Source organism: Corvus cornix, chromosome Z, assembly GCF_000738735.6.
Source record: "Corvus cornix cornix isolate S_Up_H32 chromosome Z, ASM73873v5, whole genome shotgun sequence".
In the NCBI taxonomy this organism is placed as follows: Eukaryota; Metazoa; Chordata; class Aves; order Passeriformes; family Corvidae; genus Corvus; species Corvus cornix.
Genome location: NC_046357.1, coordinates 65349775 through 65365463, shown reverse-complemented (window position 1 = coordinate 65365463; position 15689 = coordinate 65349775). Strand labels below are relative to the sequence as shown.

General features: G+C 37.3%; 1 protein-coding gene across 2 annotated transcripts in view; it reads right to left on the bottom strand.

Moving 5' to 3' along the window:
• Positions 1-15689, bottom strand: part of TNPO1 (transportin 1) — a 70305-nt gene that overhangs the window by 19104 nt on the left and 35512 nt on the right. For both annotated transcript variants that reach the window (XM_039566708.1, XM_039566709.1), the window contains 9 exons: positions 13753-13902; positions 10235-10341; positions 8976-9109; positions 6634-6715; positions 5836-5958; positions 5238-5356; positions 2855-2915; positions 2071-2239; positions 401-553 (listed from right to left, as the gene is read on the bottom strand). In XM_039566708.1, the coding sequence (XP_039422642.1) occupies positions 401-553; positions 2071-2239; positions 2855-2915; positions 5238-5356; positions 5836-5958; positions 6634-6715; positions 8976-9109; positions 10235-10341; positions 13753-13902 (1098 nt within the window). The remainder of the gene's footprint in view (positions 1-400; positions 554-2070; positions 2240-2854; positions 2916-5237; positions 5357-5835; positions 5959-6633; positions 6716-8975; positions 9110-10234; positions 10342-13752; positions 13903-15689) is intronic.

The window sequence follows — 15689 nt, the reverse complement described above, 5'->3', positions numbered from 1 at the left end:
TTTTAATTGGAGAACCATCTACAAAAGGCATCTTAGTGTACTGAAATCACAGGAGTGGTCTTCTCCATTTCTGAAAACACTTAAAATCTAAGTCTAAAATTTATTAAATAGTTATCTTCTATGAAATCAAGGTAGTATTTTGGGAGAGATGAACAATTGTATACTGCAAAGTTTAAAAAGGAAGAAATAAAAGAAATTATGTAATCTGTTTAGCCTCCCAAATGTGCGTAAGTGTGAAAATGAAAAATAAAATAACTGCAGTCACCTATCAGAATATGACAAGATTAATCACCAAAACCAAATCAGCCAAGGACATATACTTGTTTGCATTAGTAAGTTCACCCAAGCTGCTTTAGAACCAATTAAAAAATCAGCAACCTGATATGAACTGTTGCCTTACCTTCAGCAATTGCACCAAGAACAAGGATACCAGATTCTTTAACTACCCACTCGGGGTGGAAGAGCAATTCCTTCAACAGTGGCAAGATGTGAGGCAGAAGTTCATCACGAAACACATTAGCTAGGACATCTAGAGCAGCAGCAGAACATTTCCCTGAAGGGAATTACAGTGTTAATCTCTGCTTATTATACAAATAGTTGTAGTTAGGCAATATAATCCCCTTTTTAACTCTGAGCTGCCAGTGGATTCTCAGTGCATGAGCAGGAAACACACTTCCACTCCATTACACCACAGAGAGATACACTGTGCTCCTGTGCAAAGCCACAGCTCTTAGAAAGTAATTTTTATTATAATATCAGTTCCTTCCTGATCTGTCATAAAGAATTGCACTGGTCTCATTAGTAAGCAATGCTGCTAATTGTCAAGCTATGCTGGTGCTTCCTCTCTGCTCATACTGGAAGTCAAATACGGCACACTGGACACGAAATAGGGCACACAATTCTGATTTTCAGATAATAAAAATTTTCACAAATCCAGGTAACATATAACATTACAGATTTCTAAACTGCTCTACTCTTTCTCTTTTAGGCCACCATTCCCGAACAACTTCAGCTTTCTCACCATTTTAATCAAAACCATGCATCACAGGGCACCTTATGTCATTTGAGCTTTTTTTCAGAAAAGGCGTATTTAATTCTGCAATATCTACACACAGCAGTGGCAAGAAGAGCATTAAGAATACAAAACAATACTTTTTTCTCAAGATGCAGCTTTACAGAAACAAGCGTATTTGCACTCATATTTTCAACAACAATAATTCTCCAGATATGTCTCAAAATTGTTTAACCATAACCCTGAAGTTACATTCACCTGTTTTAAAAACTTGTGGCCTTAGGAAAGAAAACCCTATATGGCTATGTCCACATCACAAAGCATTATTCCACAATGAGGCTGTTTGCAATGCATATTCAAATCAGATCCGTCAGAATTTCACTAGCTATTTCCTGTCACTGAACTTAAAAACCAGTTTGTGGTGTTTTCTTTCCTTGTAACATGGCCTATTAGCCTAAAGGTCTTATGACCCCCACAACAGGCCATCGGAACTCTGGTTTCCTCAGAGCCATCTCCTACCTTCAAAAAAACTAAAGTACTGTATTCTGGTCAGAAGCAAATTCCCTACAGAGAAAAAAAATATTTGTAATGGCCACAGGTAGTAGAATGTTCACATGGGAATAAAAAACAAACCAAACTGAATGAAACTTAATTTCAGAGAGAGGACTGAAATTAAAGAAAGCATTACTAAGCTTTTTTTTTTTTCTCTTTTTATACTGAAATTAAATAAGTGATACAGGATTTTTATTATTTCATAAATTAAAATTCTAAGTCCAAAAGCTCCATTGAATTGTATCAAGTAAATATTTTTAACTCGATCTGCCATATTAAAAATAAGCTTACAGATGGATAGCTTTCGTCAATACAGTTATAAAGTCAAAGTGTCATCTGAAAGGCTCCCCCTCCAACATACCCACCAATTATGTCAGCAGATAGTTATTTCTGTAGTCAAAAACAAAGCCTCAGTACTCCTATACACAAACTTGTCTTTTTACTGTGGTTCTTGTACTATAAAAGTAGCTCTAGTTTAAAGCATTTCACACATTACTTTGACATACTTAAATTCCAGTCAGAAATAGTATCATCATCATCAAGTTCATCATCATCATCGTCATCATCTTCAATACCATCTTCTTCATGTTGCTGAGCCACCGTCTTTGAACGATGAAAACGAGGCCTTATGTCCTGCTCACTATCTGGAATAGCTTCGTCTTCTTCAACATCCCCCTGTGATCAAATTGTTTTATCAGATAAACTAGTCCAACTGTATTGCTCAAGGAAGTTAACAATGGAGTTTTAGTTCAAGATTTTGTACATGTGTAAAAGATTCACATCCCATACAAAAATACCACTGTTCCTGTGTTCTACTGCTGCATTTACCAGAAAAACAAAAGAAGATACAAGCAAGAGAGGTACCCTCACCCACAAAGTATACTTCTTGTTAAGCAATTACTCAATGAGAATGAAATAGAAAGAAGTGATTGAGAAATTCTGATACACAGACATATGTAGTGATGGAAAAAGCCATGTATTCAACCTAGAAGGCATTAGAATGAGTTCCTGCAGTAGTTTATGGTAATAGTATCCCAGCTCTGCCTAAATTGTGTGAGAGGGGACTGGGGCAAAGCAGGAGAGCCACACATTTTTTTCCAATAAACATGGCATCAGTTGCATTTAGTAATTGCAACAGCATACCTTGCCCCAGAAAGCTAATTCTCCACTGAAGAGATGGTAGGCTAGGCCTGCCCATTCTGATTGGAATCATTCTGATTGGAATCATTCTGATTTATAGGACAGAACCTAACCAACTATTCCAACAGAGTAGAAGAAACTGATGCTCACCTTCAACAGAATAATATCAATCTCTGAATATTTCATACCATTTACCAGCACAGGTATCAGCCTACAAAGAAATATTTATACATATCAAAACAACACATAAAAAAGCAAGCCAGCTTTCAGTTATATGGGCCATAATTTTGGTTGTGACCCTCACCTCCAACTCAAAAGAGAAATACCTTAGCCTGATAAAAAGAGCAGTAACGAAATCAAGTTCCATGTCATAAGATTCATCAATACTTTGCAATGAGAAAAAGAGTTATTTCAAATTACAAACTTTTAAATAGAAGTAGCCAGATGGCACAACTGATGGACTTATCCTGAAGCAACTTTCAGAAATTACATCTGTAGGTTTTCCAGTAAGAATTCAAACTCCCATAATATGCGTAAGTTGATTCTTGCCAATGGTACTTGTCACTTTATTTACTTGTCAATGAAGACTCTACCTCATCATTGTCAAAGATGGAGGCCTAACTACATAAAGCTCTCCTATCACCTCGTGATTACTTCAGGAGGACAAGCCTTCAACATTGCAGAAATCTTGACTAATTCATATTAGGATTTACTTCATTATTAAACAGGTTATGGTTATGGGGCTCCAACTGCACAGATATATAGCTAAAAAAGTAGTAAGGGAAAAAGTCAAATACTTCCCATAAAAACATGTTTGCCACAACAAAAGAAAAAATCCGTAAGAATATATAAGCCAAAGGAAACCATGGATGGACGCAGCAACAGTGACAGACTCAATCTTGCTATATTCTGCAGGTGAGTACTGTTTTTGAAGGTATCAGGCTTGCTCTAATATTCACGCACTGCAATGCCACATTACATTTTAAACTCTGAATGAAGGAATAATAAGTATAAACATTATCACCAATTCAGTGGCATTTCTGCAGCATACTTTGTGAAGTATACATTGTATAAGAAAGCTACAGGCATAAAATGGAACAGATACTAGAAACCACATGAACAAGTTTTAAGAAGATCTTGTCCCACTTTTAATTTAACTTACAAAATTTTAAGATTACCAAGTACTGACAAGCTTATATAGCTCCCTAGTGAAACAGGACTCACCAACAAATAAGTTGTCTTAAACACATATGACATTGAAAGATCTTGGGGAAAATAATGCTGTGACTCAATAATAATTTGTTTTTCTAGAAATGTAAAAGCTTTTTTAAAAAATGAGTATGATGCTGTTGCAGTGTCAACGTTCACGTAGGCCAAAAGAGATTTAATACTAGTAGTTATTAACTATGTGATTTGTGTTGGGAATTCGTACTGTGTACTATCATTCTTTTGCTTTTGAACTACAAAAGTAGGAATTAAATCAGACCACTTTAAAATTTAAAAATAATTTCTCACAACTTATTCTCCTGGTTTTAACTCCTATTCTTTCTCTGCTACAGTACATGTTTTAATCTCAATTTTCTATTTTTTAATTGGTTAAGAAAACTGAAATTTTGCTTCCTTTTTTTAATTACTTCACATCTACAATGCTTATTTCTGCTGAGAAGGGTGTGTTTCTTCTGTCATTCTATTCTTCCACTCAAAATCTTGAGAGAACCCTCTCCTAATTTAAAAATCTTCAGTGCATATATGAAAAGAAAGAGTATTCATTTTCTGTCAACACTGAAGAATTAATTTCCTGTTGTAAAAGACTTCAAATCAGTCTGGAGGAAGTTGCAAGCACTGTTGCAGACATAAAGATGTTTACACTCCAAACATGGATATTTACTCCCATTCAATCAAAGATCTATCTCTTGAGGCATAGGAAAACTTTTTGAAACTTCAAAAAAGTAGGTTTTGAAACTTCAAAAAAGTAGGTTTTGAAACTACTATCAGGCTGCATAACTATGAAGGAACAAATTGTACAGGCTTTCTTCAAGTTTAAATTGTAACAGTAATTGATACAAAATTGATTTCTAAATCAAAGTCATGTCATTTTGGTTTATGCTCTTTTTAAAATGAAGAACCCTTTGCATGACTATGCACATTGAAGCATTGCACAGAGATGCCTACATCAGCAGTAGTCAAGACAACACGTTCATGGTACACACCAGATATTATGGGTGATGTCACGTGGAGTCGTTCACTTGAGCTTAAGTGCATTTTACTGTATCTTTGCATTCATGTGAAGCGTAGCAGCTTGTTAACTTCCTAGCAAGCACTACAGCAACACAGTTAAGTTGTTTCTGGAGTTCACTGGGTCTGAAACCCTGAGAAGTCTTTTCAGTTTTACTATGCACAAGAACCAGCTATGGAAGAATTCTTCTAAGCTGCAATGACATATACACTGTCTCTAAGAGTATCCATGAACAAGTCCACTGAAATTTTAAGAGAACTGTCTCAAAATAAATGAGTTGTAATTCTTGATACTTACTTAGTAAGATGCCGACATAATACCTCTTTACAAATCGGCTGTTCAGCCAAAGTCAGCCAAAACTCACAAGCCTCCAAAGCCACATTTTCATCTTGATCCTGGGTCCTTTGAAGCATGTACTACACAATATAAAAATTAATTACTTGTATAAAATAGAACATTTACGTAAGAACTTTTCATTAGTAGCCCAAAGAGCATCTCAGCAATGTAAAATAACATGCCTTAACCTTGTTATGGTCAACACACCCCAAAAAGTGACAGACAGCTTCAATGTGTAAACTGAAGCAGTTTCAGCACTAGTGCTAGATTTTTAACATAATCTTCTCACTTAGGGTCAAGCAATGCCTAGCTGTGATCCCAGCCATTTCAGGATAATTAATTTAATGAAGAATAAACAACTGCCATATGCACTGCCTGTCAAACACAATGTCAAGTTGGCAATTAGATAAGAATAAAGTTTTGCAATCTCAGTCTTAAAGGGAAACAAAGAATCGGCAAGTGCAACAGCAACATACGTGTTCTAAAGAATGCTTTTTATTTATTATTTTTGCAACGTCAAACAGGGGAATCTGCAGAACATCCAGGAAAGGAGACTCACCTCAACTATACTAATCATATGAGGAAGCAGGCGATCCATCCGAACTTCCAGCAACATTACCAGAGCACGGCAAACATTTTTGCGTACTTCAGGCTCCTCATCACCAGCCAATGCAAAAAGATTCTGTTGGAAAGTAGTAACAGTTGAAAAACCTCAGTTCATCACGTTCAGCTTGTATGAAAATTGACATTACTGGCTGACTAAAGGAGATGTACTTTTGTACTTGCCCAACCCACACCTCAGAATACTATTTTATTTTTTAAAGACGTATGGGTTAGCAAATTAACGCTTCAGTCTCTCAGTGTGTATTTTATACATGAACATGACACTGTGTATTAACACTGGCACAGGAACAGTACTTCCTGGATTATTTTTACCTCCTAAACATAAATTGTGTCAGTACACAAGAGGAGCAAATCAAATAGTCCAGACAACCCAGAGCCCTTCTCATCCAAGTTCAGTAACAGCATTCAGACAGGCAGACAGGCCCCAGTGACATGCACTTCTCAGGACAGGTAAGAGAGACAGACTGCTGCCATTACTTTTGCACCTTTACACAAGAGCTTCCCCTAATCAGGAAAAATCTTTTGAAATACACCTACTTCTTTTGCTTACAGAGTGGTTAGCTCTGAGCACAAGCATACAGAATGAACTTCAATCCATGGGGACTGAAGCTAAGAATGGGCAGCCAGAAATGCAGAGTTTAGGGGTAGAGGTGGTTGCACAACATAGTTCAAACCTCTTGATAAATCAGATAGGTAATTTGACTTAAACCTCCAACCAAGAATACACACCCACCTCAATAAAAGAATCTATGTGCAACATAAGAGCTTGAGTTCTGCTGATGATAAACTGATTGACGCATGCCACTGCATGAGACCTACAACAGAAACAGTTAAAATATATATGTTTCATGAGTTAAAAACATTTTTTTAAACTGTACTCAGGCATCAAAAGCATAAACCAAGTATCTTCAAAGGCAAGAGAGAACAAATCTATGCACCTGTAGCATTACCAAGCAAAATTACTAAACTACATTTTAAGTACTGCCTTATACTCTTACATACCTAATAAATATTTAAAAGTATTCAGTGAATAGGGTAGGATGACTACAGCTGGTGTATTTGCTCTGAACAGTATGTATGTTCTTTTTGAGCATATTATGACTGTGATCTTCTCAGATAGTAATAATTCCATGCAAGTCAACATGGCAATATTTTAGCCTGACCTTCTTTGTTGTTGAGACCACCTTTGCAATATGTTTAGAATTTAGTGAGACCAGAATACGTCCACAATGTAGATGTAGCTTAGAACAAAAACACACTGGTAGTTGGATACCTACTGAAACACTTGTGGAAGAAACATTCTAAGAAATGAAGCACTGTTCTTCTAACCCGTTTTATGCAAAGCCATTACTTAAGAGGTCTTTTTCATTCTCCAACACAGAAGTCAAATTCTCAAGGTAGAGGCACAAGGTAAAACTACCTGTAAAACGCTTTGAATATTCATTACAGTATTTTTACTACTGTAACTCCAAATTTCTATTCTGTTTAGACATTTCCTGGAAGACTGTGACATAAAACATTGTTCAAAAGTTGTCTTTTGACTGAATAGAAGTATTGCACTGACACTACTAGTCCTTTTCATACCTCAGCATTATGTACTGAAACTACGCTGCGGGTTGGCAGGTAGCCTGCTTTAAACTTTAAACTGGTTTAAGTTTCAAAGCCATGAACATCGCAGCACAGGAAAGAAGTGAAAGACCATACAGTGTGATAAGGAAAAAAGAGTGTTTTTCTTCCTCTTTTCCAGCTCCAGAGAATTACTACGTTTATCTTTCCACAAGACCAAGTTCACACTTTGTTACATGATTTTCTTAGCAAACTTCTTTTATAGATGATTTTCTGAACTGTAGAATCCTATCTTGAGTTATAATCTTCATCTTAGTCTTCACTATCTACTACTCTTGGCAATAAAGAACTACCACCTTAAAGCCGTCAGATATAATTTTCAAACAGAAGATAAAACACATTTCACAGAATCATGAAGAATTATAGAACAGATGAGGTTGGAAAGCAGCTCTGGAAGTCATCTGGTCAATGCCTGTGCTCAAGCGGGGCCACCTACAGCCAGCTGCCCAGGACCACATCCAGCGGGCTACTGAGTGTCTCCAAGGACGGATACTCCATCACCTCTCTGAGCAACCTGTGTGAGTGCTTGGTCATTCTCACAGTAAAAAAAGCTATTTTCTGATATTCAGAGTGAACATTATGAGTTTCTGTTTGTGGCCACTGCCTCTGCTTCTGTCACTGGGCTCTACTGGAAAGAGCCTGGACACTTTTTTTCCTCCCTCTCTTCAAGTATTTACATATGTTGATGAGTCCCAAGTCCCTAGTCATTTCCTGCTATGGCCCTTTGCTGGAGTCTTTCCAGTGTATCCATGCCTCTCTGGCACTGAACATTCCAGAACTGGACACAGTACTTCAGGTGTGGCCCCACCTGGAAGGTGAAGGGAAGGATCACCTCCCTTAAACCAGCTGGCAGTACTCAAGCCCAGGATACCATTAGCCTTCTTTACGGCAGGGACACTCTGTTGGCTCAATTCAGGGTAAAGAGCTACTGCTCTTTGTAGTGAATACTAGCAAATACCAATTTAATTCTGGAATTTTTCTTTTATATTGTTGCTTTGGAGAGATTAATACAGTTTTACAGTGAAGGGATGATGAACCCATTTAATTTGATTCAGCTGAAAGTTCAGTTAAATGCAGAATTTGTTTCTGTCAGAACTCAGAAACTTTTGTCAGCAGAAGAATTTTCACTCTTCCATTGCTGAAGCCATTACAAAAGGAAAGTAAAATTGTTATTTCTAATCAGAATATTAAGTTCTAAGCACAACACTGAATTTTTTGTAATAACATGCAAAAACTGAAACTATCTGATTTTCAGAATCATTGACTGATTGTATGAGGAGGTGACATTCTTGTATTAACTATGAAGATAAACATGAAATTACTGATGCATGGAATCTCTGTGGGTCTCTGCAGGATCATTTTAAAAAGCTAAGTAGGTTTTAAACAGATCTACAAAATAATTTAAGTAAAATTTTAACAGGTAACTGTAAGTACAACTCATAAACCTACCGTATTTTTGGACTGCTGTGCTTGAAGAACTGCAAGAACTTGGGTATCATGATATTGAGTGGCCGGTCCAATACATCACTATCTAAAATTTCAGCAGAATCTTCACATATCTTCTGAAGAGCGCCAAAAGCGCCCTGTTTAAAAATGAATAAACAAATAAATAAGTATCTTCTTTCGCATTTTGAGAAAAACAGAACTGAAGACTTCATATTGAATGGGTAACTTCAGCACAACACAGTAAATGTAGCTACTTAATACTATAAATGCAGCCAACTAATTAAGATTAAATTGAAATATTCTTAAAGGCATTTTATTTAAACCAGCATCTGAGTATCTGTCAGCTCTCACACTGGGAGAGTCAGCAATGAGTAAGTGGTAATTTTAGTTTGATTTGATGCTCCTCTATCCAAATATATTTTAAAAAAATACTTAAAAGCTAAAGCTAATTCTTATTTGAGAAGTGAGTAGAATGAGGCAGAAGTATTCAAATTAATTGCATATATAATTGTATTTCCTTTCATAATTCAATATGGGGCAAAACAGAGATGATCATCAATTTGAGTTTCACTTTCAAATGTAAGGGTTTTTTTCCAAGAGAAAGCAGCACCAAAACACTACATAACAGTGCAGCATCTTGGATCATTAGTCATCTCTGAGGTTCACTTTATACAAAATGCTTCACACTTTCATGGAGACATTATCAAGTAATTCAAATGGTGTGATCACAATATTTTTTCACATCAAACATAGCTTTATATTTTTTCTCATAGTTTAGAACTGTTATTTACTTATTTCCCTTCATACAGACTGGACAAAACAGTTCATTTCACCATGATATAGCAATCAATCACTTTTCCAGGTTAAGTTACAAGAAGAATGAACACTGCTTTTATGTAAGAGAAAATTCAGCATCATCTTAATGATGCTAATGGTGCCTAAAAGACTAGGCATCACGAAGTGGTAACTTCAGGAGACTTCTCAGCTGAGATACTATGACTATCCATCTGCAATCTTATTCTGCTTTTATGCAAAGAAAATGAATTTGTTTGAATGAACAGTAAGAACGTGGACCACAGGTAGAAGAAAAAGTATCAAATCTGAGCCACTGTTCTCCAAGGAGAACACATAGGCACGTATAAATACATACAGACATGCATACATGATATATATGTATATACACATATACATAGTGTGTGTGAAGAGAGATAAAAATAATAAAATTCAGATGATCATCTTCTGTTTTCTATAAATCTCATTACCTCACAGGTATTGTAATCTTCAGAATCCAACAGGCTGCAAAGCTTTGGCAAGAGCTCAGGCCAATTCTGTAACTCCCCTTTTGAGGCAATGGTTGTTATCAGAATCCCTAAAAGAAACAGAAGAATGGAGAAAATGAGATCTCACATGCTTTCACTTGTTTCCTATCAATTTTTCTTATTTTCCTCCTCTTAAATATCTAAAGAACTAAGAAAGTTATGGTTTTGTTAAGACTGGCACGCATTAGAAGAGGAAGTACATTTAATTCTAAATGTTATTTGAAGGGCTTTGAACAGCAAAGGCAGGTTGCTCCTTCCTGCTGCTACAAAGGGATCACACATTAGAAATCAAGCACCAAGTAACTTCACTTAAGGAAATTACAACATTTATATATCTGTATAATTTATAATTAATAACACAGCAGGGCAGCTTTGGCTCTAAGTTTACTAAACACTGTACAAATCTGGACCTTTAATAAGTACAGAGTATCCTCCCCAAGTCACCTCTTTTTTACTATGATACAAAAGCATGAATGTGGGAATCTGTCATTCAATGAACTTACAACCCAGTGAGAAATTATGTGTTCACAACTTTACTGTGTTTACACTAAGCCTTAAGGACACATTCTAAGACTAAGATACCTACTAAGAGCTTAAACACTATGGTAGGTCATCCAGTGAGGAGCTGTGAGAGCCAGTAAACAGACAGGTTAGCCCAAAGTGTCACTAATTCTGTTTGTTTCCAGCATATATAGAAATCTGGGGGAAAACTAGTTAGGTGACAGGGACAGAGAAAGCTACTTATAAACTAGGACTTAATTTGTATGAGTCCATTTTGCTCCAATGCAAAATACAACAGCTAGCACAATCCTCAATGCTACTGGCAGTTACTTCTAATGAGTACGAACACAGAAGAACTCAATACTACTATAAGGGGCAATCTCCCAAGCAAAAAGTGATGGAAAAAGAGTCTACTCGCAATATGTAATTTTTCTTTGGAATAAAATGCTAAAATTCTTGTTAAATACACAAGAATAGAGGACAACATTACAGAGCAAAAGACATTCTGGACAGGACACACAGTAACTAAGAGATACTTTTGCATTGTTCCTTTGATGTAATATGCTGGATCTTTTCAAGGTCCTCAAAGTGGTTTCAGAGGATGAAATGATATAGCATGCAATTCAGACCATACATGTCATTATGAACTTTCTGTACAGATGGTGGTTTGCCCCTGTAATGCCTGAAGTCGATTTCTCAACTCTTTAACTTTTAAAAGCTGAACTTCGTAACAAAATTCCCCCTCATAGGGCAATCGTTAGCTTTCAATTTCCTCCTGCAGTGAAGCTCTCCAGTTCCACCACTACTTTCAAACACTAACTATTTTCCCTGCTTGCTTCCAAGCAGGAGCTACACTAAGGTCCTGCCCAGACTAGAGTTCCTAGAAAGCTTTAAGAACAGTTGCAGACATTTTCTAATGAGATGTATTTATATCCTGGTAGATTTGTGCGTCCTGAACAAATGCAGCTTAAACTTGAATCTGTATTTCAAGATTAGCACATGGGGTTTTAAAACCTGTACCACAGGTTAACAGCACAGAGAAGATACACTCTGTAACTCATTTGGGGATTAGAATAAGGATAAGTAAGGATAAAACAATGTGTAGCTATCATTTGGTCTCAAGGCATGCGCTTATTCTCCTCAGCAAGGTGACTTCTGAAGATGGGAATAATCACTTTGTTTCCATCTTGGCCAAAAGGTATCTGCTTTTGTCTGATTAGCACTAGATGCTAGAGACCACAGAGGAGAGTGAACACTGCATTAAATCCTCCCTGATGCCATTTTGACATACTTGCTCATTTTGCTCTCAGAATTCCCGAGATGTTATTTGCATTTGGCTCATTAAATTGATAGTGCTTGAATTGCAAAAACATATACTCATCAGAAAGAGCAACTCTAATCTGCACGTGCCAACTCATGCTAAAGGCAGTCTAGGTAGGCAGTAATATCTTTACACCTTGCTAGTACCAAGAAACCAGTGGGTACTGGACCAATGTCAGACAGCTACAAGGATCCAGTAATTCAAACAGCAGGGTGCCAAACACAGGCAAAACAGCAACAATTATGCAAGCATGCATCTTATCAGCTGCTATTCATCTTGAGAGTTCATACATGCTGAATAATCCCTGCAAGGATCACTTAAAGCTGAACAACAATTGAGCTACTAATCCACAAGCATTTCCTATCAGGAAAAATTTAAGAGTAACTGCTTGAAAACAAGCCCCACGTTCCTCAAAAGAACATCCCACAGACCATCACCAAACAACCCTAAGTCACCAAACCAAATGGAGCTGGAATATGTTCCCTAGTTAGCTCCATAGTACTCCACTGAAAACTCCTATGAACAAAGAAGTAAGCATGACTCTTCTACAACCTGGAATTCAAAGAGTACCTGCCACTCAAAGACTTGTTTCTACTCTCATTAGAATATTGGACATTAATAAAATTCATAGTAAAGCAGCCTGACAACTGACAAGACAGCAGGAAAAAGCTAAGAAATGAGTAATTTTCTCTAGTCTTAGGTTAGTCCGTAACCTGAATGCCTGGAGAGGGAGTCCTACAGAAAAAGCAAATGATTCCAAAAGAACAGTAACTGGTAGATTGTTTTATAAGAGGAGTCAACTGAGAGAAGCTGAATTTCTTTCTGAAATGACACCCATATGTACTTTCAATATTCAAATATGTATTTTACGTTTTTCTAGTTTTTGAGCAGAGCAGGAAAATTACTACAATGTTGGAGGAAACTGTATTCTCAAAGAACAGACAGAAAAGCAACTTTACCTTGAACTAAGTCAAAATAATACAAACATACCTATTTTATGAAACATGTGTATCAAAACAAGGTATTTACAAAATCAAAAATTCATGTAACAAATAAAACTTCTCACTGGAACTAGATGATTTTTAAGGTCTCTTCCAACCCAAACCATTTCATGATTCTATGACACTGTGAAGCTCTGTACACCACACTTTATCTACTGTTTTCTAAGAGAAGCTTTTTATGTGAATGGCTTAGGCATGGTATGATGATTCCCTGAAGGGATGTGCGTATGTGTGCATACAGGGGGTGGGTTGTAGAAAATCAGCTAACAGAAATGTCTTCATTGATGCAATCAGAGTACTGGAATAGTTCTTAAGTCAGACCTTTACTGTGTTCCTGTTTTTAGGTATATAAGCTGGCAGCAAGCTGAATTTAAGTAGATTAAAATAAACTTATATTCAGTTACATGTCAAGAAATATGAACTGAATTGCTATATCACTTTAAAATAATAGGAACTTAAAGTGCGGTATCTTTATATTCACAATAATGACAAATATCATTGAAACACAGTGAAGTTGTGGCAATTATGAGAAACAAAATATTTTAGGAGTTTAGTAACTCTTTATAGCCTTAGTACAGCTCTCACCCAAATCAGTAACATTTTCAGTATGCAGAGGACAGCATTAAGAACAAACTTACCTACAGTAGCTCTAATTAAGGGGGAGGAATCACCGATGTTGTTCAGACATTCACTTTTAATGAAGTCAGTTACCCCATTTGGAAAGTTGTGAAAATGTGCTTTTACATTATTCTTCAAGATAAGACCACTCAAGGAACGTGTTGGCTCATCTGCAACAGAAAGTAATTAGTCAACCTTCAATCGTCTCATAGGAATAAAGCAGATTTTCAAAACAATGCCACAGGATCAAAGCTTATATAGAGATATTAATCTTAATTTCCTTATCTCTCTTTCCAGCTACACCCATCAATTCACCTAGCAAACCTTTTCAGGTTCAGAGTACACAAATTAATCACCAACCACATAAAGTTCAACAAGCATAAGTGCTAGATTCTGCACTGGGGATGGGGCAACCCTGGATGTGCAGACAAGACTGTGGAATGAGATGCTGGAAAGCAGTGCCACAGAAAGGGACCTCAGAGTCCTGCTCGATGGCAAGTTGAACACGAATCACCAGTGCCCTGGCAGCCAGGAGGGCCACCTGTGTCCTGGGGGCATCAGGCACAGCATCACCAGCCGGGCAAGGGAGGGGATTGTCCCGCTCTGCTCTGCTCTGGGGCAGCCTCACCTCCAGTGCTGGGGCAGTTTTGGGTGCCACAACACAAGGATATAAAGCTATTGGAGAGTGTCCAAAGGAGGGCCACGAGGATGGTGAAGGGTCTGGAGGGGAAGCCGTAGGAGGAGCAGCTGAGGGCACTTGGTCTGTTCAGCCTGGAGCAGCCTGAGGACAGACCTCACTGCAGTCTAAAACTTCCTTGTGAGGGAAGAGCAGGGGCAGGCACTGATCTCTTCTCTCGGGTGACAGTGACAGGACCCAAGGGAATGGCCTGAAGTTGTGTCAGGGGAGATTTAGGTTGGGTATTAGAAAAAGGTTCTTCACCCAGAGGGTGGCTGGGCACTAGAATAGGCTCCCCAGGAAGTGGTCACCAAGCCTGACAAAGTTCAAGGAGAGTTTGGACAGTGCTCTCAAGCACTCAGGGGATTCTGTGGTGTCCTGGGCAGGGCCAGGAGTTGGACTGGGTGACCCTTGTTGGTCCCTTCCAACTCAACCTATTGTGTTGATTCTGTGATACACTATCTTTATTCACTCAAAACTAAAATACTGGATTACAAGCTCTACATTTTAAGAGAAAGTTTTGAATAGACGCGTAAGCAAGGAGTAGACCTGAAGTCACAGGATATACGAAACTTTATTAAAGACATTTGTCAGCCAAAGACATTCAGATATTCTGATTACACTGACTGGCTTGCTGCAACACTGATATTGTAAGGAACTGGTGACAAACCTGGTTTCACCACAGTAGGATATGGAAATGATGCAGGGACTGTGCAGTAAAACTTCTACCCATATTCCCACAGAAATATAATGTTCAATTTTTCTACAAAGTAAGGTACTTAAATCCCTTCAGAAATGAGCTGTTCTGTTGATCTACTAAATTGATAATTAGAGGGAGAAGGAAAAAAGAGATCTATAGACAACATTATAAGGTTAAGTGTTACACAGTATGAGCCATAAAATAAACACAATCAGAATTGACCTGAATTGAGTAAGAACTGGAGTTCAGGCAACAGTTTGAATTCTGTTCACTGAGCTTTCTCTAAGTTACTGGGCCAAGTAGAGGAATGGAAAAAGAACAGCCTAGCTTTTTCATTTATAGTGGAGCAGATTCATGTTTGGTTCTTAACCAAGGGCATGAGTAACTTTGTATTACATCTGAGATATGTTGAAAGTGAGATCTGAATGTTCTATATAGAAAGGGTTAGTTTACAGTATAAACAAATTTAAATTTACAGTTTACAGCAATCCTAATAGCACTGGAAGCTAATTTTAATCAGCATTTTTACCACTTGTTGATTTTTTTCTATGAAGAGCTGATTTGGGTGAAATAAGGAATTC